Source organism: Pogoniulus pusillus, chromosome 27 (assembly GCF_015220805.1).
Source record: "Pogoniulus pusillus isolate bPogPus1 chromosome 27, bPogPus1.pri, whole genome shotgun sequence".
Classification (NCBI taxonomy): Eukaryota; Metazoa; Chordata; class Aves; order Piciformes; family Lybiidae; genus Pogoniulus; species Pogoniulus pusillus.
The window spans coordinates 8,799,662-8,820,654 of NC_087290.1; the positions used below are offsets into that span (position 1 = coordinate 8,799,662).

Here is a 20,993-nt window from a genome sequence, read left to right on the forward strand (position 1 = left end):
AGGGAAGCCAGGTGATCCCGACCCTGCCTCTGACCTGATCCCAGCCTGCTTCCCAGTGGGAGCTGGTGCAGTAAACTGGTTGCACTGGGAGCAGATGCCTGGAAGGGCACGCTGTCGCTTTAAGAGCAGTCTCACATGCATGGCTGTTGGCTGCCTTCTTGCTCGCAACCCCTCTTCCTCCAGCCTCGAAGCCCAGATGAGGATTTCTCAGCAGAGGAAAAAATTCTCCCTGGCTCCCCTCCCCCTCACCTCCGCCCTCTCTAATGCCCAGGGCCCTTCACTTCCATAATTCTTCATTTTCCAGCCTTGAACGTAAGCCAGACACATCTGTCTGGCCATATGCGTGAACTCTGCAGTGTGTGCCGAGGTGGTTGTAAAACAGGGCTGCTGAAGGCCCTACTGGGAGAGCCTGCACATGTGTACCCTCCGGCTACTGGCGCCGGGCCCAGAACCACTGCGCTTCGCTTTTCCAAACCCACCCCAACCTTTCAGATTTCTCCTTTTTTCTTTTTCCTTCTTCTTCTTCTTCTTCTTCTTTTTTTTTTTTTTCTTTTCATTTGAATTTCGAGCAGTTCATATCAAGGAGAAGGTAGAAGCTGTGCCGGGAGGGAGGGGCCCGCCCCCGCAAGCCAGTCCATTATTGTTGGCAGGTACCTGGGTCACATTAATACAAGGAGGAAGAAAAGCGGCAGCGAACGAGTGAGAGATTGGAGAGATGGGCTGTAAATTAAAGAGGCCTGAAGCCTTCCAGCCTCCCAGGGTTGTTAAGCGGGAGGTGTAAGTAAATTCCCCACTTCCCACTGCCTTGTACAGACACAGCAAACAGGAACTGCACATGTTCAGGGAGGGCAGCGTGCAGCAGATCCCAGCCCCGGCCACTAACCCAGCTGCAGCTGCCCCCCCACCCCGGGCTGGCTGCTGCCCATTCTGCAGGGAGAGTGGGGGCTGCTTGATGTTGTCAGGGGCTTTCTCCCCCCGGCATGCTCCTCCCTTCCTCCCCGGCTGTGCTGGGGCTGATGCTCGAAGGCAGAGAGAGGTCAAAATGAGGGTGTGGGCAGCTTCAGGGGCTGCACAGCTGAAAGCTGAGGTGCAGTTGGAGTCTGAAGGCGCAGGGTGGAGGATAAGTCCTTGGGGCTTCAGTAAAATCATCCATCCTGTAGCTAGCTGGGAACAGCCTGGAGCAGAACATGTGTACTTGCCCTGCTCCTCTCCCTGCCCTGGTACTGACCAGGCAGCTGGAGCTGGAGGAGCAGAGGAGCTGGGGTGGAAAGCAATGTCTGGGGAGGCCAGGTCGGAGCCAGCTCATCATCCACCTCCTCCACTTTCCCTCTCCTGGCCTGTGGTCCTTGACCTTTCAATCTTCTCAAGAAGTTTTGTGTTTCCTGGGAACTGGGCATCTTCTACTTTCCCCCTTACAGCCCCTTCCTCTTGTCCAGTGCTCACCTACAGAATTCATGCATTGGCTGCCTTCCATATCCCCCTTTCATTATCTTGGGGACAAGCCACAGCTCCACATGTTCATCCAAGGCCAGCAGATGAAGCTTCTGTCTCAGCTCGCCATGCATGGCTGTGTGGCTGTGCAAGGCACGGTGTTGGGGACTTGGGCCCAGAAAGAGCAGGTCACCACTGCCTCCCATAGAGTCTGATGGTGCAGGCAATGACCCGGGGCAGTGCGTTCATCTCTCAGACATCTGCTTCCTTTCTGTGCCTGAGGGGAGTGCAGTGTTGTGACTTTACCTGGGCCGTGCGGAGTTGTGCTTCTTACAGATAAACTCTGTGCTCTCCTCAGAAGGCGTTGTTGCACTGTCACAGAGTCCCAGCATGGTAGGGGCTGGAAGAGACCTCTGGAGATCATCTAGTCCAGCTTTCCTGCTAAAACAGGGTCACCTGGAGCAGGTTGCCCAGGTTCACAATGTCACCTGGGTTTGGAATCTTTCCAGAGAAGGAGACTTCAGGTTCAGTGCTCCATCACCCTCAAAAGAGAGATTTTTTTTTCCACGTGTTTATATGGAACTTCCTGGGTTCTGCTTTGTGCCCATTGCCCCTTGTCTTGTGTCTGGGCACCACTGAAAAGACTCTGGTCCCATCATCTTGACCCCTGCCTTTTACACGCTGGTAAGCATTGATAAGATCTTTTCTCAGTCTTCTCCAGACTAAACAGCCATGGGTCTCTCAGCTTCTCCTCATCAGAGAGATGCCCTAGTGCGCTCAGCATCTGTGTAAATCTTATGTCCCTGTCTCTGCTATGCTCTCAACCGCTTGCAGCCCAGTTCTGATGATGATGGAGATCATCCACCTGATGCTTCTTCCAAGTTCGCTGCTGCTAGGTTAGGTTGTGGCCTCTGGGTGTCCCTGGGGGAAGCCCTTTGCTGGGTTAAGAGTTGGCTGCTGCTCCAGGGTTCTGCTGCCAGCCTGCCTCTGCCCAACACCAATTGCCCAGACTGGGATGGAGCCTCCTGCTAGCCATAGCCCAGTGACAGCAGTGATGTGTTGAGGTGAGTTGGAAGGCCAGGCAGGTACCTGAGCACTGCTCAGGCATTTGGAAAAGCAAGAGGCCAGACACATAGGTGGACAAGAGGAGGTGACAGTGGCACTGCCAGGCCAGGCAGCATTCTCTGGCAGGGCCGTGTCCTCAGCCAGCGCTCCCGGACGCCCCCGCTGCTTGGCCAGGCCCTTGGTCCATGCTGTTCAGCATCCCCTGTCCTTTGTGCCGCCGCTGCGCGCTGGGAGCGGTCGAGTTTCCTGACCGGTTGAAAACATCCCACCTGAAACATAACAGGCTCTTCCTCTGGATGCTGCTATTGTTTTGCTCAGCATTACAGCGGCAGCTTAACCGGGGCGGCCAGTTATGACACGTTATCCCAAAATAACCGCTCTCCTGTCCCTCCTGAGCCCACGGAACGGCCGCCCCCTTAAGATGCAGCCGCTCCTTTGTGGCAGGAGTGTGAGTAAGTGGCTAAATTTAGCCGTGTCCCATTCACGCTCTCCTCAGCGCGCAGGAACAATGCCGCGGGCGCACACGCGCCGACACGCACCTGCCTGGGAGCGGGGTGCCTGCTGGCGACGGAAGGCGCACACCCACCCACGGCGGCTCCGCCACGGCGGCGGCCCCGCTCTGCTACCAGGCACAGGGCACGTTTACTCCTGAGGAAGACGCTGGAGACGAACCTTGGGGAGGAGGAAGCCCTCGAGCAGAGACTAGAGAGGCATTGTTCTCGGACCTGGAAAATTCGCCTCCGATCCCCGCGGAGCACGCGGGGCTGGAGGGGGCAGCGGCGCCGTGGTTGCAGAGCAGGTGGTGGCAGGGTGGCGATGGCCCATCCGCCCTGACAGGATCGTGTGACCCTGTAGGACCCATCTCAAAAGCAGAGGGACACTCTGCTAAGCTTTGGCTCCTGGCCGCACCTCCGGAGTGGCATCGCCGGTAGAGGACCTTTGGGGCCCGTGTGTGGAGCCCCAGGGGTTGATGCGGAGCCTGCACCTATTCCCCACCCTCAGGTCTCACCCCTGCAGAAGGTACTGCCTGGTGGCCTGGCTCTCTCCACATGCACGCAGGGCATCGGCTTCCGGGGAATCCCCCAGGTGCTCCTAGCTGATGGATGAGCTGGGAATTAGGGACTGCGCGCAGGAGTGTCTGATCTCAGTGCTGCCACCAGCTGGGGCAGCCGGGGGAGCCACCTCCGCCTCCGGCCCCAGCTCCTGGGAGAAGTCCCCACCGAAGGAGGGGCAGGCAGAGGGCTGCGAAGGGAAACAGCTTTGGTGGCGACAGCGTGTGGTTGCAGGCGAACAGGGGGAACTGCCCAGCTCTGGAAGCAACAGCTCCGGATCTCCCAGCCTCAGCGGTCCCCTGCCACGTCCAGTACTGTGGTGTCCCTCTGCCACCGAGCTGTGCAGTGTGTTTAGCCCCAGTCAGGCAAGGCTAAAATCCAGCTGTCCTGAACCTCTTGGGCCAGGGCAGGGCTGTACCTTGGCTGTTTTCACCACGCAGCACTCCCTGGGGTCTTCTTAGAACGGAACAAAGGCCACTATCCTCCTGTCCCCACGACGGGGAAACTGAGGCACAGCGAGAACGGCAGCTCATTTCTGGTAGTGGTGGCACACAGGCTGTGCCCTAGGCGTGGGCATCTCAATCCGTATCCCCACGCCCTCCATCCTCCCCACGGGACAGTGCCCCTCGGACCGGCAGAAGGGTTAAGGCGGTGCTCGCCTCCCGGTTCCCCACACATGGGCTCCCTTTCATCTCTGGCCTGGGGCCAGCCAGCGTCTGCATGAATCACAGGCCACTCCTCTCCCCCCCCAAACCCCTTGGCCGGAGGCTTCTGCAGCCTTTTACTCACACAAACAAAAATAAATCTCGCTGCCGGCCTCTGAACTCTGCAAAGGCGAGTTTCCCCCTGGCTCCCCGAGCGGCCCGGAGCTCTGCGCGGGGCCTTGGCACGCTCCCCGCCGACCTCGCTCTTTCACTCCCGGCGCATCCTGTGTCCTTCTCTCACCGGGCGGCCCGGCGAGCAGAAGGGGACGTGACGGCCGGCACAGGCGTTGCTGGCGGCTGCCAGGAACCGGCCGGGTACGGCCTGCGAAAGCTGCCGCTGGGGCAAATGCCACACACGAGGGTACTGCCCCTCCCGTGCTGCCACCTCCACACCCCCAGGCCGGAGGCATAGGTGAGCTTCCCGCTCGAGTTGTGCACCGCAGGTCAGCTGCAAGGGCCACGGCGAGCCCTGGGGCCGAGGGGTCATTTCGGGTTGTGGGTGGGGGGCTGCTGCTGCTGCTGCTGCTCGTGTTGGACTATCGTGGCCCACCAGAGACTGCATGATTTCAGCTCCCCCTTTCTGCAAGCTTGAGGCCATTGACCTCTTTGGCTGTCGCACAGGGGATGTGCTGCTTTGCTCTGGGACTCTGCATTGGCCAGCAGGACCCTTCTCTTGTCTCCCCACAGCAGGTGGAGCAGTGCCTGCTGCCTCCCAAGCATGAGTATTTTCTCTCTCACCCCCAACCTTGAGGATAAACACCACTGACCACCCTTTTCACAGAGAGGAGGTAGCAGCAGCACCGTGCCAGGGATACCAATACAAGGTTCCCATGCCACCAAGTAGTGACAACACCTCTGCAGCTGAAAGTAGAGTGCAGACAGGGATGGCACCCAGGACATGGTTGGTCATGGCAGCGTCTGTACAGGGATGCCAGTGCCATCAGAGCTTCTCCTGTGCGATGGGAAATGCATATCCTCATGCTGTCATGCCAGCTCAGTGCTGCCATGCAGCAGACAGGTCCTGGCACACTCCTTGCTCTACCCATCACCCCTCGAGGTCCTGGGAGATGCATCCCCAGGACCAGTGCTGCCAGGAGGTGGGTGGGAGGCACATGGTGAGGTTATGGCTGCTGCCTTGTCTAAAGACACTTGTGGAAGGTGGCAGCATCAAGTCACTTGATTTACAGCCAGAATGACACTTGGAAATGCATTAAAAGACACTTCTTTCCATGGCCACTGCTGGCCATACAGCTCCTCATTCCAAGATGCCTCTGAGGCTTTGGCATGACTACAGGAGGGTTGGGATTCTCACCCTGGGCAGGGGGAGCTCACCATAATGTTCTGCAGAGCAGGATCAGTGGTTGCCACATGTCCCCAGGGTGCATCTTGTGGGTGCAAGCCTGCTCTCTCAAGGGTTTGCATGGTGGATGCATTCCACAGCAGTGCTGCTGCACTCCGTGGGTGACCGGTTCCTATTAGAGGCAGCAAACATCAGCGAGTCCAGGGAAGCTATTTTTAAGCAGAGGAAGCACTAGAATAGCATCCTGCATTTTTTAAGCCTGTGACTTACTAAAGAGCCCAAGTCCTTCGATAGCGTAGAAAGTAATGTGTGAGCTCCTGGGTCTCATTTTGGCAGTGGCCGTTGTTGAGATGTCCAGGTGCAACACCATAGGGTTGCTAGTAAGATCCAGGAGACCCTTCCTATGTATGTGTGAGCACCTCTGGTCTCCAGTGGGTGCAAAAGACTCAGCTGAGGACAGTGCTGTGGATTTCCAGGGCTGAGGAACCATCTGGTTCCCCAGCTGGATGGAGGTCAGAAAAGACAAGGCACATGTGTGAGCTGGTGGGAGAGTGAGTAAGGTACTTGGCCAAGCATCGCCACCCTGCAGACCTCCCCTCCTGCTGCCTGCTTGGGGTCTCCGTGTTAGGAAGCTGTTGGCAGTACTTGTGTGTCCCAAACTGGTTTGTTTTGGCTGTTGTCACCTTGAGCTGTTTCCATCCAAAGTCCCAGAACCCACTTCCTCCAGCCCCCTTTTATCTGTACACTGTTTTGTATCGGGGTCAGTCTCTTGGCACTGGTGCAGATAATCCTGGCAACTGTCAGTCCTGTAAATGGGACAACTCCCAAAACACCTCTCTTTTCAAGGCTGGTCCCCATTGTTCTCCCCAGACCCTGGACAGGGCTGTTCTCCTAGGAGAGCAGTCTCTTGGAGACTTCCACCATCCAACTCTTGTGCACTGTGTATCTCTTTGAGATGTGCAGGTGGATGGATGCAACCTTCTGCCATCCCCGTTCCCATGATGCCCATTGCTGTGGTGTGTTTGCCAGACAGGCTTATCTTCTGCTCCCAAGGTCTACAGGTCATAGGGCTGGCATCCTTCTTACTTATGTGTCCTTCTCCTCTAGGCTGTGCTGAAAGACCAGAGTCAAATGAGGCAGATGGAACTGGAGATCAGACCTGTCTTCCTGGTCCCAGACACCAATGGTTTCATTGACCACCTCAGCAGCTTGATCACTCTGTTGAACTGCAGGAAATTCATCCTGGTGGTGCCCCTAATCGGTGAGTAGGGCCAGTACTATGGTGGGGGCTTCCCTTCTCCCCCAGGGCAGGCTGTCCCTCCATGCTGGCTCCCTCTCTTCGTGCCCCACGTGCCCGCAGTGCCTGTGTGGTCTGGAGCCAGTCTGCTCACGCCATGGGCCTGGCCTCCATCCTGCCCTGTCTTGTCTCATCCGCGTCCGGCGTCCCCTCAGCCCATGTTGTCTTTCTCCCTTCCTGCCAGCTTTTTGCCCGTGCTGCTCAGCAAACTCCTCTCCTCCTGGTGCATTTGGGGGTGCCAGGGGTTGGGAGAGGCATATGGGTGTTAAATGGGATTTGGAGGGAATTTTGGAGGGAGCAAGGAGGAAGAATTGTTAAACAATCAGAGCAGATAGCTTATCCCAACTGAGCTGGGGCTTAGGCAGCCTGAGCAAATGGCCAGCCTGTGTCCCAGCATCTCAGGGCTGCCGAAGCCCAGCCCTTCTTTTTATCCTTATAAAGCTCGCAGTAAAACAGCAAGCTGGTTCCCGTTATTGGTAAACACTCACCCTGGCAGATAACGGCTGTGCTGCTGGGTGGTCTCCCGGGGTGGCGGGAAGGTTTGGTTCGATGCCTCTGCTCTGATTGTTTGATCACACTCCGGGCTGGAGGTAGCATTCCTCTGGGCGGTGTCGCTCTGGCGCCCGGCGCCTCTCGGTGCCAGCCTGGCATTCAGAGGATCCCCAAGGGCAGCAGGAGAGGCCAGGCAAGGAGCAAAGAACTCACAGGCTTCTCCATCTCAGTCACAACCCCAGACAGCTAGGGGCCAGCTCTGCTCTATGGGCATCTCCAGCATCCAGATAGCGAAGTGTGTGCTTATGCCCATCTCCTGGCCTGCAGCACACAGGAGTGCCCTTCCCGAGCTTAGCTCAGGAGGGATTCCTGGGGCTTAGGAACAGGATTCCTGGGTAGGGGGAGCAGGGCTGGCTGTATGCCCACCTTAGCAGAGTTGCTGCCAAAGCACTCCATGCCTTGGCACCACAGTGCCAGGGCTTTGTGTGGAAGTGAAGGAAGCCACAGCACCAGCAGAACCCGGGCAGCCCTGGGAGCTGTGGAGCATGTTGACACCTGAGAGAGCTGGGATCTGCCCTGGAGCCATGGCCCTGCCTCCTGGTGTGCTCCCGTGGTTGTAGTGAGGCTTATCCTGTGGAACTCCAGCTGGAACCAGGAGAGCTGAAAACCCTGGTCCTACCTCTGCTCAAGTTGCTGCTGCTCTGAGCCTGCAAAGGGAGACTGTTCTGCCCTGCCGTGGGGCAGAAGCACTAGCAGCGACTGAGCCCCTTCAGTGCTTTCCTGTCCTGACACCTCCTTGTGTAGCCCATCTCAGGGCAGGGACAGAGTAATCCAGAGTAACCCAGAGTAATCCATCACCCACTGCCTGCCATGAGCCTTCCCTGAAGCCAGCATCTCCCTGTCCACACCAGGAGTTGGTCATGCCCCCATGGAGAACCATCAGTGCTGAGACCCTGGTGCAGACAGGAGGAACTTGTCCTTGGGCATAAGCTGCAGGCCCATGGTTGCTGGGGACAGAAGCCTTGGTGTGCCCCATCGATGGCCCAGAGATAGGCACCCCAGCACAGGGCACTTCTCCCAGCTCTTTCCAGGGATGCAGCAAGGGGTTAAGCGCACAGCTTCGTGTTGGGTTTGTTTCTCTTGCTCTTTAACCTGCTCTGTGCTCCTTGAGGCTGACCCCGCCATGGAGAAGCCAGGCCTGGTGCAGAAGCACAAACAAGCCTCCCCTTTGAAGCCTGTTTAGCTTGGAAGCAGGAAGGCGGATTTCGGGAGGGAATACCAGCTTTTCCTGTTTGATGTTCCGTTCTTGCATGGCTCCCCCCACCCCGGGCCCAGGCGTGCATTGTGTGGAAATGGCAGCATCAGGTCGGTAGCAAGAGGAGTCGCTGGCCCACGAAGAGCAAAGCAGCTCCATGCAGCTTTAATTTGAATACCCAGACAGTGAGTGCCAGTCTCACCATGGAACAGAGCAATCATGCAGGCTCCCCGGGCAGTGATTCACAGCACTGGGGAGAGGCCTCAGACCCCAAGCTCTCTCCTCGAACCCCCAAGGAATGCATAGTTCCCACTTGAACTCAGGACTTGGCTCCAAGCTCGGAAACAATCTTCAGAAATGAAGCCATGGCTGCAGCACACACTGCGTGCAGAGGCTCCCCGCGCACACGTGCACAGCAGCTCTCGAGTGCCCGGCCCCGCGCAGCCGCACCGAGGACACTCGCAGCTGGACACATGCTCCTGTGCCTGGCCTTGCCACTGCCATCTTGCTCGCTCTGTGGCCAAATGGCTCTTCCAGCAGCCCCCAGTGATGGAGGACAGGTCCCTTCTGGAACTCTGCCGAGGTCCTTCGGGCTTCTGCTGGACGCAGGGGGCTGCAGTTCCCAGCTGCTTGACAGCAGAGCAAGAGGCTGTAAGGCTTGATGGGCTCTAGTGAAGGCAAATGGGCTGGGAATCTGCCTGATCCCAGGCTCAGGCTTATCTTGAGCAGCTTGTGTTAGGACAGATGTGTGAATCCTCTATCAGATCCAGATGGGTGAGGTGTTGGGAGCAAGCATCTCCCCTGCCAGAAGCCAGGGATAGCAACTTCAGGTGGGGAAAACAAGGCCAAGATTTGCAGGAGAAGCTGCTGGAGTGGGAACTATCTGCTCCCACACATGATCCTGCTCCCACCTGTGGCTGGAGAGCAGCAGCTTTTTGTTCTTGAAAGTGAGAGCCAGGAGCCGCGAAGTGCAGAGCCAGCTGGTGTGATACAAGGCAAGAGGTATGGTGCCACTGGCCATTGCTGTGCTGGCAGGGCAGGAGAAGGCTGCTGACCCTCTCGGACACACGGAGGTGCCATTGGTTGTAAGGCAAGAGCATGGGGTAGGGGGCATTGTCATGGTCCTGGCATTGTGCAGAGCAGAGCAAGGTGTCCTTGGGGAGCGTTATCTGCACACTGCCAGGGCAAGGTGCCTGCACTCTTAAGGCCAAGCCAGGTGACCCATGGGCCTGGAAGGCAGCAGAGCTTTTCCAGACCCTCAGCCAAGTCCAGGAGCACAGGGACGCTGTGGCAGCTGAACCCAGATTTCCTGAGCCAGCTCCCAGTGCCCCAGCCCCACGGCCTTGGCAACTTGCTAGCTCCAGCAGCAGGTCAGAGGAGCACCTTGTCCCATAGTAACTGTACCTCCTCTTCCTGTTTGAAGTGATAAACGAGCTGGATGGCCTGGCCAAGGGCCCGGAGATGGAGCAGCGGGCTGCAGGCTATGCCCGCCAAGTGCAGGAGAGAGCCAGGAAGTCCATCGAGTTCCTGGAGGAGCGATTCGAGAGCCGAGACAACTGTTTGAGGGCTCTGACCAGCCGAGGCAATGAGCTGGAGTCCATCTCCTTCCGCAGTGAAGACACCACTGGCCAACAGGTGAGGGCCATCCTGGCCCCAGGAGGATGGGATACAGAGGCAGTGATGTCAAGGGCTGGAGGCTCTTTGCCACCACCTCCCTGAGGGAAAACGGGGACCCTGGGATCCTCAAGCTCTGAACAGAGGGAACCTCTGTCACCACCTTTGCAGGCTTCTGCAGGCTGCATGGGTTCTGGTTCAGAGCAGCCCTCTCCACTGAGCTGCAGCAATATCTCAAGGGTAGTGCAGAGATCAGGATGGTGTGGGGTTGCAGGGCTTTTTTGCTGCCAGGAGTAACGTTTCCCTTTTTTTCCAGGGAAACAATGATGACCTGATCCTGTCCTGCTGCCTGCACTATTGCAATGACAAGGCCAAGGATTTCATGCCCTCCAACAAAGGTAGAACATCCTCACATCCTCTTTATCCCTTCTCTGTGGCATTCCACAGACTCTTCTCATTTCTCTTTTCACAGCCCTTGGAGCCAATCTCTCCTGCATTTTGCCTCTTTCAACACCCAGGTGCCACCTCCTGCCTCCGGTCAGCTCCAGGCTGTGGCCCTCCCACTGCATTGCCAAATGTGCACTTCACTGTGCTTTGGGGATGCCCCAGCCTGTGAGAAGCTCACCATAAATGTCCACGGAGCCATTATGTGGTGCTTGGCAGTGGTGACAAAGGGCCAGAAGGAGCCTCCTCCCCACAAACCCTGATGCCTCCTATCCAGGGCCCTTTTCCCTCCAGATGACTAGTTGGCATTGGCCACATGTGCTGGGACCAGACAGGCCCCAGGCTGTTGCCAGGACAGCAGGGATGGGAATCGCATCAGCAGCTGCCCAAGAAATCAACCCACATTTGTCAGTGCGAATTCTTAGCAGCTTAACTTGTCAGATTCACAGAGAAACCGTCACCAAATGTTTATGTGCAAATGATGCTGAATTTTGAAATCGTGTGGATTATGGGGAATGGGGCCTGACAAGCTGACAGCCTCTGGTTTGTAACAAGGAGGCGCGTCACAGCGCGGAGCAGAGGATGTTTATTGTTACACATTTCTTAAAGTGTCCGCGCAAACCCTCCCCATCCCGCCCTCAGCCCCGGGCCTGCCCTCCCGACGAGCCCTGCTCTCCTTCCTCCTGGCATGAGCTGGCCTGGGCACTCACCCCACTATCCTCAGTCCCAACACCGTGTCCGTGGCCCGCATTCCTGGCCACCCTCCCCTTCCCCTCGCCCTGTCGCTCCCCATGCAGCCAATCTGGGCCCATGTTGGGCTCCCATAAACTCTGTTTTTTCCATTCCCGTCCTGGCTCGGAGGCTCTGTGTTTCCTGTGCTCGTAGGAACAGTACTCTGGTCACAGGACCCAGCTGCTTACACATACCCCATATGCTTCCCCTGCTTTGCACACACGTAAGCGTGGCTCCCACATCCCAGCCGGGCGCGTTGCGTGCGGGGCAGCTCATCCATCTGGGGGCAAGATCCTCTTGGTTATTTCTCAGGCTCCAACCCTCTCTCTGGCTGGCTGAGCCCCAGCCAGAAACGCCTCAGTATCAGTGGTGACTCCAAAAAAACTTCACAAAAAAATAAGGGGTGGTTTTAGATCTTATAATGAGATCACCAGAATAATAGCACCAGCTTCCTGCTGGAGCCAGGGTCACAGGCTGTCTTCCTGGCCTGGGTCAGGCAGAGGGACCTCCTCTTCCCTGCCTGCAGCAGCCCATGCAGACAGCGGGCAGCACAGGGCCCTGGCACCACTCACTGGCCTTCCTGGCCCTGGGACTGCAGGCAAAGATCACAAATCATCCCCCAGCCAGCACAGAGTGGGAGAAGAGGGTGGCCTTTGAGATGAAGAGCTGTCTCTGAGCCACACTGGGAAGCCTTGGCAGGGAGCAGAGACTGCAGCTGGGGTGCTGGATAGCTATGCCATGCCTGGGGTGCAGCACTCAAAGGAGGGGGCATGGCGTGGAGACAGCACAGTGTGGGATGGATGCAGGGGCTGGGGCAGAGCAGGAAGGTGTGAGCTTCACACCAGTCTTTCTCTCTCATTGCAGAAGATCCCATCCGTTTGCTCAGGGAAGTGGTTTTGCTGACCGATGACCGGAACCTGCGAGTCAAAGCACTGACCCGCAACGTGCCAGTGCGGGACATCCCCACCTTCCTCAAGTGGGCCCAGGAGGGCTGAGAGGGCCAAGCGGGGCCGACAGCCCCTGAGCGAGTCACACAGCCTGGTAGGGTGGCAGACCGGCTCCAGCGGCCGCCCTCGCCACGCGCCGCCACCGCCGTCCAGCCCACCACAACCAATAAACACCACGTCTTCAACCTACCCCACGATGGCCACGCTGTGAAGAGCCCCCTCCCGAGGGCGGATCAGCTGGGAAGGTCATTGCTGTGGATGGTTCGTGTGGAGGCTGGGCTGTTGAGGGTCCCGCCAGCCTTTGGGCAGTGCCAGAGCAGAGCTGGTGAGCCCTGCTGGCTAGGGAAGCTTTGGGTGAGCTCGCGCCAGACTGCCAGCCTTTCGCTTGGTTTGCTTGGTTGCAGAAAGCTCGAGTCGCAAGTCGATGGCTCTTTGGGTTTGTAGGCTGTGTAGGGCAGAGACCGAGGACACTGAGGCCAGAGTAGAATTTTGGATTGTTTAGTCTATCTCGTGCCCCTCAGAGAGGCCATGGACTTCAAGGGCAGGTTCCCTCCTGCGCCAGCCTGTTTGTCCTGCACGGCCCAGGCAGCTCCAGGCCTCCAGCTCCTTCTCAATCCCACTGTCACCTCACACAGGGGTTGCTTGTCCTCTCCCTGGTGCAGGGTTTGCGTGTTTTGTTTCAGGTTTCAGTTTAGGTTAGTTTTCAGGTGTGTGCTCTGCCTGCTTAGCTGAGGGAAGTTTTGAACACCCCTAGATCCTTCACAACTGCTTTCTGACCTGCTCCCCTGACCACCCTAGCTGTTATCTGCCCTCTCCTCCCACAAATCCCTTAGTCCCACTCCAATACCTTTAGACATGTTTTTGACCTAGAACAATGCGAGGTCAAAAGAATTACTCCAAGGACCCCAGGACCAGCTGTCCCACAGGTCCCCACATTGCCATGTGGGATCCAGCTTATCATGGATGCAAGGCCAGGCTGGTGCTTGCCCAGCTGGGAGGGTCCCCTTTCGAGCTGCACCTTCTTGGAGGGAGCTGTGAAGGGACCCTGCTGCCTTGTCACTGGGTCACGTCACACCAGGGTTGTGCACGCCAGTGCAGGGTTGGGGTGTTGCTGAGTCACCTCCACATCACATCCTAGCACCTAAGTTTCTCATCCCTGTCCCTGTTATACGCCAGATACAGAAGCTAAGAGGGAGCGTTAACCTGTGAACCGGAGTCCCTGGAGCTCTGTCAAGTCCCAGTCCCATGAGCAGAGCGGTAGGAGTGACCCTGAGGCTGTGCACAGTCCCTGCGGCCGTGGGAGGGAAGCGTCAAAGGTGGCAGAGGAAGCAGCAGGACTGAGCCCAGTGCTTTGCTTTCCTTCATGGGTGGCTCAGACCCAGTGCCTGTACTGCTTAGCCCAGCATTGCCTCTGTGCTGGCCACCCTGCCTCAGGGTGAAGGCTAACGCTGGGATCCGAGCCTTGGCAGGGCGCAGCTGTGTGGCTGCATGGCTCAGCAATGGAGATGAGCAGGGTTGTGCTCGCTAACCAGTGCTGTACAAGTACCCCAGCCACAGGGCACTGTGCAGGGCAGCTGCCAGCGAAGGAGGATCTGTGCTGCAGGACAGAGCCTATTCAACAAAGACTTTGGGGTGCCCACACCTGCTGCAGGGCACACAGAGTCATCAGCATGGCTCGACCTATGGCACACACAGAGCACCCACTCCCCGAGCTTGATGCCCACAGCTGTGTGCAGCGTGCGGACTTTTGCCGGCTCCTCCACACCGCGTTTGTTTAAATGTTTGTTTTTCTAACAGCTGCCCCAAGGCTGCTTTGCAAGGCCCTTCCCAGAGTACTACCAGCTTGAAGTGACCTGTGACTCTGCCAGACGCTGACCCCTCGCACCATGCCAGAGACTTGGCCGTGGGACAGGGGTCTTGCTGCCATCAGACCAGCTTGGCACCACAGGGCTTACTGGCTTGAGCACCCCACGAGTGGGGCCATCCATGCCAGGCTGCTGCCTGCGTGCCTGCAGGGAGCCATGTTTCAGGGAGGCAGCTGCGTTGAGGCTGTTTTGTTAAGATGGTTTTAATAACTTTTAATATTAAACTCTTGTCTGCGCAGTGTGTTGAGTCATTTGCTGTCAGCGGGTTGGGTGCTCTTGAGGTTGGGGCAGAGGTGGGTGCTGGGGGCACCAGGATGCATTTGTGCTTGCAAAAGTGATGGTGGCTCTGTCCCACCTGCAGCTGTCCTCCAACTATCGCACCTGCAGCTGCAGCTGTCCCTCCAAATCAAGGTGGGGGGGGCTCCAGGCAAGCCAGTTGCAATGCAAAGTCCCTCACATCCCCTCCATGCGAGTCTGCACCTACTGTACCCCTCTGGGATCACCTCCCTGCTCTACTTAGTAGCAACCCCACATGCCAGCTGGGCCTGCCTGCAGAGAAGGACATGAAGCCACTCATGTTAATGTCATTTTATTGCTCATTCGGTTTTGACTATAGAAAAAAATAAGGGCAAGGAGCCCGTGTACAAATTGGACGTGATACAGAGGGGGCCAAGGGCCCCACTGGGGGCTGCCAACTCTGCTTTGGGTGCTGCTGCCACTCGCCCCAGAGCAGCTCCAGAGGGATCCTGCCAGCCCAGGGGAGACCCGGGAAGCCCAGGGTGGGGGCGAGGGGGGCACCTGGGCAGAAGCAGCCAAGTCAGGCTAAGGCACAGTGGCTGCGAGGCCAGGGACAGTCGCTGCGGGCGGCCGTCCTGTGGACCTCGTGTGTGCAAAGGAGAGGAGAGCGCTGGGGAGGGGAGAAGCTTCACATTAGCCCCAGGCACAGGGGTCAGGGCACGGGCCGGGGGCCGGGGTGGGCAGACCAGAGGCAGGCTTTGCCCGCACGGAGCAGGCGGCAGGAGAAGGGGTGCAGTGGTGGCAGGGGTTGCCCTGTGGCGGAGGGCTTAGGCCCAGGTCACTGCAGCCTAGCCTGGGGCAGTCCTTAGGCTCCCCGGCTCTGCCCAGCCCCCGGCCCCCTCCCGCAGCCCCTGCCCACCCCTCCGTAGCTGACAAACCAGACGCTTTGTCTTTGTCGTGGCCTCCCCGGCCCGAGCCCGGCCGCACCGGGGCGGGCATCTTTGGCAAAATGAAAACAACAAAACCAAAACCACCACATTGAAAACAAAACTCAAGGCGAGTGGCCACCTGGGGGCAAAGCCACCAGGTCCCTGGGCTTCCAGAGCTCCCCCCCGGGCATCCCCGGTGGCTGGGGCGGGGCCCAGGGGCTCAGTCTGTGACAGGCCCTGCCCCACCTCCCGAAAGCGCAGGGTGCTGGTGGCCGAGTCCGGGCCGAGAGCTCAGTGCTTGCTCCGGGGTGCGGAGCGTCGCCGTTCCCCAGCCCCCGCTGGCACGGGCCCGACCTCCTTCCCACCTCCCGCTCCTCAGACCCCACCGTTCCCCTCCGTCAGTCTGTCCCCGAGCTCCCAGCATGGCCCTGGGAGGGTCTGGCCAGCACAAACCCCCCCAGCTCCAGCATGGCCACACTCGCTGCTCCCGGCCAGGACAGCTGCCGCAGCCGCGATGGACGAACTACTCACGGGCCCGCGGCGGCCAAGGTGGCACAGTCCAGGTCCCAGTACGACAGAGCTCAGCGTGGGGCCAGGGCAACATGGACAGCTGCCAAGGGTGCCCCCTCGCCCAGGGGCCAGCGCTGGGCTGGCCTTGAGGTAAGGAGCAGGCTCACGTCCGCCAAAGCCTCGGGGCACGGCCCAGCCTCACAGCTTGTGCTTCGCTCCCGCCCCGGTGCCGGAGGCCCAGCAGCCCCCACGGCCCGGCAGGGCCACGCCACAAGGTCAGTCCCTGAATCTGCGGCTTCTCGCAGGCGAGCCGGGGTGCTCGTCGCGGGACGCGCCGACCTGCCGTCCCGGGGCCGCTCTCAGGGGACCTTCCGCTACGACCGAGTTCTCCAGAGCCATCGGCAACGCGGGAGGACGTGCGCCCACCGCCTCTCGCCACCCCCAGCTCCACACGGGGCAGCGAGGGGAGCCCGATGGCCCTCCTCACCCCCCGGCCAGGCCGGCGCTAGGGAGGTGAGTATCGCTCTATGGTCCGGGCGGCCTCGGCGTGAAGGTGTGGAGCCTGCACCAGCACCTCGGCCGCTTTGTCCTGGCTCAGCCCCAGGTGCTCAGCCGTGAACTTGGCCAGCGGGTAGAGGCTCTCCATGGCCTTGGGGTCACTGAGGAAGTGTGAGGTGTGGGAGAGCAGCTCAGCCGCCTTCTCCTGCTTGAGCCCCAGCTGGTCGGCGGTGAGTCGGGCCATGGCGTAGACGCTGTCGGGGAAGTCCAGCTTAGTTTTGCCGTCGGGGCCGGCCGCGTGCATCTTCATGTGGCTGATGAGGTTGCGCTGCTGGGCAAACTTCCCGCCACACACCTGGCACTCGTAGGGCTTCTCGCCCGAGTGGATGCGCATGTGCTCAGTCAGGCGGTACTGGCGGGTGAAGCGCATCCCGCAGGCATCGCAGGCGAAGGGCTTGAGGCCGAGGTGGCTGCGCATATGGCGGGTCATGGTGCCACGTTGTGTGAACTTCTTGCCGCAGATGGTGCAGGGGTAGGGGCGCGTCAGCCAGTGCGTCTTCTCATGCTGACGCAGTGTGGCCGGGTCCTTGTAGGACTTATCGCAAGATGAACAGCGGTAGGGTCGTAGAATGTCACCCAGCCCAGGGCCACCCTTGTCCAGGAAGGGCACAGCCTGCTCGGCTGCTGCCTTGTGATAGAGCTCCTCTTCATTGTGGGCCTCCACATGGGCATTGAGCTGTTCGGAGCTGGGGAAGCCCTTGCCACAGGGAATGCAGACATACAGGTTGTCGCCCAGGCTCTCCGGCTCGTAGCCCAGGTGGTTGCAGTAGCGGTCCAGTGCGTCACCAGGCGAGGGGCCTTCGCTGCTGCCTGTTTCCTCACTCGTGCTGTTATCGGGCTCCAGGTCATTGCTCTCCACACTGGGGTAGCGGGGTTGTGGTGCTGCAGGTGGTGACTCAGCCTTGTCCTCACGGTCCAGCTCCTTCTCTGGGTCTCCCTCATCCAGGTAAGGGCCCAGAGGCTCATGCTTCATCCAGCGGTACATCAGCTCACGCCCGTCAGCACGGGGCAGCGGGGGCTCGGTGCAAGGTGGCGTACTGCGGAAGGGGTCAGGGACATGGGGGTGCCCCCCTGGCTCGCCACCCGGTGGGGAGTCCTTGTAGGCAGCAGCATGGCTGGCCAAGAGTCCAGCACTAACAGGGGGGCTGTCGTGTCGTGGGGGCAGAGAGGGCTCACGAGGCTCACCGGGCAAGAGGCGGTCAGTGGGCAGGAGCTGGGTGGAAGGGCCAGTGGGGCTCTTCTTGGAGAGGTCAAGGCCGCAGGGCGGTGAGCAGTGGCGCTCGGGTGGGCACAGTCCATGGGGGTGCAGCGGGGTGCCCTGGGCAGCAGAAGCATACAGCTCCCCACATTGCGTGTTCAGCGGTGCTGCCGGCTCCACAGGTGGCAGGTCCACGGGCCGCGGCGTCCCTGAGTAGCAGGCTTGGATGACTGGCGTGGCAGCACGCAGCCCCCGGCCCAGCTTGTAGGACGCATAGCCCCCACGCAGGTGGCAGTACTTGCCACTGCGTTTCAGCTTCTTCTTGCAAAGGGCCACCAAGCCGGGGATTTGGAGGTAGCTGGCTGCAGCCAGCACGGCGCCCAGGCTCTGCTCACCGCCTGGCTCGCACTCGCCCAAGCGTCCGGTGTAGATGAAGTCGAGGATAAGACGAAAGATGCTGGGGCTGACCATCTCATGGTCCAGGTTGAGCAGGTTGTCGTGTACCACCAGCGACTTGAGGTAGGCGCTGCTGGCCGCCAGGATGTTCTTGTGTGCGCGGAAGAGTGCGTTCTGCACCACGATGATCACGTCGCACAGGAAGCCCTTGGTGCGCTGCGTGTTCAGCTGCAGCAGCAGCTGCCGCGAGTGGCTCGGCACCTCCATGGCGTCCAGCATCCCGCTCCTCACCCGCCGCCCTGCAACACACCGGCCCGTCAGCGCTGCACCCGGCCCACACGTCGGCGGAGCTCAGCCCACGAGTGGGGCGGGTGTGTGGGGTGGGTGTGGGGGTCGGGGCTCAGCCCCCAGCCCCGCACACCACCACGTCCTGCTCGCTTTGCAGGACCGCCCGACCGGTGCCACCGCTTATATGGGGGCTCGCTTCTTGGCGGGCCGGGGAGGCGGGAGGGGGGTGAAAACCCCCGGAGGCTTTTGGAGAATGTGACATCACCGCCGCCGCCGCCAGCGCCGCGCCCCGGCCCCGCCAGCGCCCCGGCACCCCCGCGCCCACCTGCCGGAGGAAAAGAAGTGGGCCGGTGCCCCACACCCGCCCGTCCCCCCGAGCCGTCACCCCCTAGTTACCTGCGCAGCACTGCGGCCCCGGCTCCCCGCTGCGCTTCTCTGGTTCTTATGTGCCCTGGTCCCGGGAGGCGGCCGGTCGGGCCCTCCCGGGTGCCCCCCGCCTCCGTTTCCTCTCCCCCTCCCCACGAGGTGATCTGGGGGACGGCCGGGGTGGGGTGTGGGGGGAAGCAGGACCTCCCCTCCTTCCCCGCCTCCGCTCCGGTACCGGTCCTCCCCGCCCCGGCCCAGGTGGGTAAAGCCAAGAGCCGGCCGAGCTGATTGTGGGAGTTTTCTCTGGTTTTATCTCTTTAGAGATGTGTGTGTAACTCCTCCCGCCCCTCCCCGCTCCTTTACCTGGGCGCCCGGTGGCCTCCGCCAACCAGCCGAGGTCTCGGTGAACTCTCATGGCTCAGCCCCGGGGGGGCCGCCGCCGGTTGCTGTTCCCCTCCACCCTCCTCCTCCTCTGTTGCTGCTGTTCCTCCATACCCCGCGCTCCCGGCCGGTCCTACGGAACGGGAGGAGGAGGAAGAGGAGGAGGAAAAAGAGGAGATGGTGGTGGAAGAAGCAGGAGCGGTTCCTCGGGGTTCCCAACGCCGCCAGCTCGGAGGTGAAACCCGGGCTGCGAACTCCCCCTGACCCCGGCCTGAACTCCGAGCAGCGCCGCTGGCTGTTAAAGGGACGGCGGGAGGTTTTCCTCCTCCCATCCCCGGGCGGGGCACCGACAAGCCGGGCCCCCCCACTCCCTCCCTTCTCTCCCCTCCCTCCCCATGCCCGGTCTCCTCCTCCGAGTCCGCTTTCCTCCCCCCCAACAAGTCCCGATCCTGATCTCTTTCCGTTCCGTCCCGTCGGGAGTTTCTATCCGTGGGCAGCTTCTGCCCAGTCATACCGAGTGGGGGCCATCTGGGGGCTCCTGACAGCCCCCCTCGGTATCTCCAGGCAAAGGCTGATGGCCCTCGATGTCCCCCCCAGGTCGGTACCGTTCGCAGGGCGCCATCTAGTGGCTCCCGGTGCGCTGCACCCCCGCCGTTTACCGGAGGCGGCTCCACCCAGCGCAGGTGCGCAGCGGGAGGGCCCCGACAGAAAGGGGAATGGGTTGTGTGTCGAGGGAGTCTTACTGCTGCCCTACCTGAGGGATGGGTGCTAATACGGGTGGAGGGGTTAGAACCGCCTGGGGGCTTTCTTAAGGCGGGAGGACCCCAACGGGTGCAGGTGATGTGGGGAAGGCATGGAGTTTTGTTGGTGGGGGGAGGTAGCAGGACTTAATTTTCTGGTGGAGGGGAGGGCAGAAGTCAGAGGCGGGGGGGGGGGGGGGGGGGCTGCAGCCCTGGTGCCCAGATGTGCAGTGTCGGCTCGGGGTGGGCTTGCAAGGGTTTGGGACGAGAAGAGGGGAGGCAGAGCCACGTTTCCCCTCGCTCAAGCCTTCTCTGAAAACGCTGCTGGTCTGGGGCAGGGGGTACAGCCTGGAGTCCCCCCCTTGGGGCGGGGGAAGCCGCTTCTCGCTTCGCACTTTCACTTCTCCTTTTCTCACGGCCACACGCGCTTGCTCAACCTCCTAGTACATCGAAGCATCGTGGTGGGCACCCCTGGGCCAGCTGCTAATCCTGGGGGGGTCCCGCTGGTACCCTCTGATCTGGGCAAGGGACCTCGAGTTTTGGCTGGGGCCACCTTGGATGCTTTGGGGGTTTCAGCCTATAACTCTGGTCCTTTGGGTGAGTGAGAGCTGCAGTGGGGTCCTCGGGGGCTGGGGACAGTGGCTGGGATCCTTGTGGAATTATCCCTGTTACCAGACCAAAAGACCAGTTTTGTCCTGAATTTGGGAAAAAAAGAGGATGGGTGCCGGCAGGGAGGGTGCGTGGTGGTGGGAGCTGTGACCCTCCCGGCTCAGCATCACTCGGATGGAACCCATCCTCACATTCCCATCGGATCCGGGGTGTCTCAGCTCACCACAGGGGACCGGGATGGGAGGGGGTGGCACTGCCCGTGGGGCCGCTGTGGTGGGCACATCCCAGGTGGAGGCTCAGAAATCCCCCTTCCCACTCCCCATGCTGTGCCCACAGGAAGCATCGGGATCCTGGGAGCGGGACGTGGGCGACCTTCGTTACCGAGCCGTGGTTTAATCCCGCTCCCCGGGCACTAATTTCCACACCACCCCCCCCTCTCTCTCTCTTGGGTTTGGGTTTTTTTTTCCTTCCCCCTCGTCCTCTCCCCCGTCCCCCCACCTCTTCAATTAACGGCTGGAAGTGTTTCAGGTTCTGGCAGCGAGCTCTGGCCGTCTCTGTGAGCGATGGCTCCCGCGGGCTCCGT

General features: G+C 60.1%; 2 protein-coding genes across 11 annotated transcripts in view; one reads left to right on the plus strand and one right to left on the minus strand.

Moving 5' to 3' along the window:
• The window catches only part of SMG6 (SMG6 nonsense mediated mRNA decay factor), a 117,358-nt gene extending 102,922 nt beyond the window's left edge, over positions 1-14,436 (plus strand). For 4 of the 9 annotated variants that reach the window (XM_064166338.1, XM_064166339.1, XM_064166342.1 and 1 more), the window contains exons 16-19: positions 6,660-6,813; positions 10,020-10,231; positions 10,527-10,608; positions 12,251-14,436. In XM_064166338.1, coding sequence (XP_064022408.1) covers positions 6,660-6,813; positions 10,020-10,231; positions 10,527-10,608; positions 12,251-12,381 — 579 coding nt within the window. In that variant the 3' untranslated portion in view covers positions 12,382-14,436. Of the gene's footprint in view, positions 1-650; positions 778-2,992; positions 4,091-6,659; positions 6,814-10,019; positions 10,232-10,526; positions 10,609-10,682; positions 10,862-12,250 lie in introns of those variants that run through there. The other 5 variants (XM_064166335.1, XM_064166337.1, XM_064166336.1 and 2 more) reach the window with 3 other exon arrangements.
• Positions 14,437-14,771: 335 nt separating this feature from the next.
• HIC1 (HIC ZBTB transcriptional repressor 1) lies at positions 14,772-19,400 on the minus strand. 2 transcript variants are annotated; one of them, XM_064166344.1, is made up of 2 exons: positions 19,044-19,400; positions 14,772-18,325 (listed from the first exon to the last, which is right to left on the minus strand). In XM_064166344.1, exons 1-2 carry the CDS (start codon positions 19,093-19,095, stop codon positions 16,380-16,382), a joined length of 1,998 nt encoding a protein of 665 aa, XP_064022414.1. In that variant the 5' UTR covers positions 19,096-19,400; the 3' UTR covers positions 14,772-16,379. The 2 variants fall into 2 exon arrangements, with proteins under 2 accessions (XP_064022414.1, XP_064022415.1); XM_064166345.1 differs by lacking the exon at positions 19,044-19,400 and adding an exon at positions 18,711-18,750.
• Between the last annotated feature and the right edge of the window lie 1,593 nt (positions 19,401-20,993).

Bases quoted from the DNA above. Each gene is read 5' to 3' on its own strand.
- HIC1 (XM_064166344.1), bottom strand. From the start codon at position 19,095: ATGAGAGTTCACCGAGACCTCGGCTGGTTGGCGGAGGCCACCGGGCGC. The intron at 18,326-19,043 runs GTAAAGGAGCGG...GGTGTGTTGCAG, and splicing joins GGAGGCCACCGGGCGCCCAG to GGCGGCGGGTGAGGAGCGGG.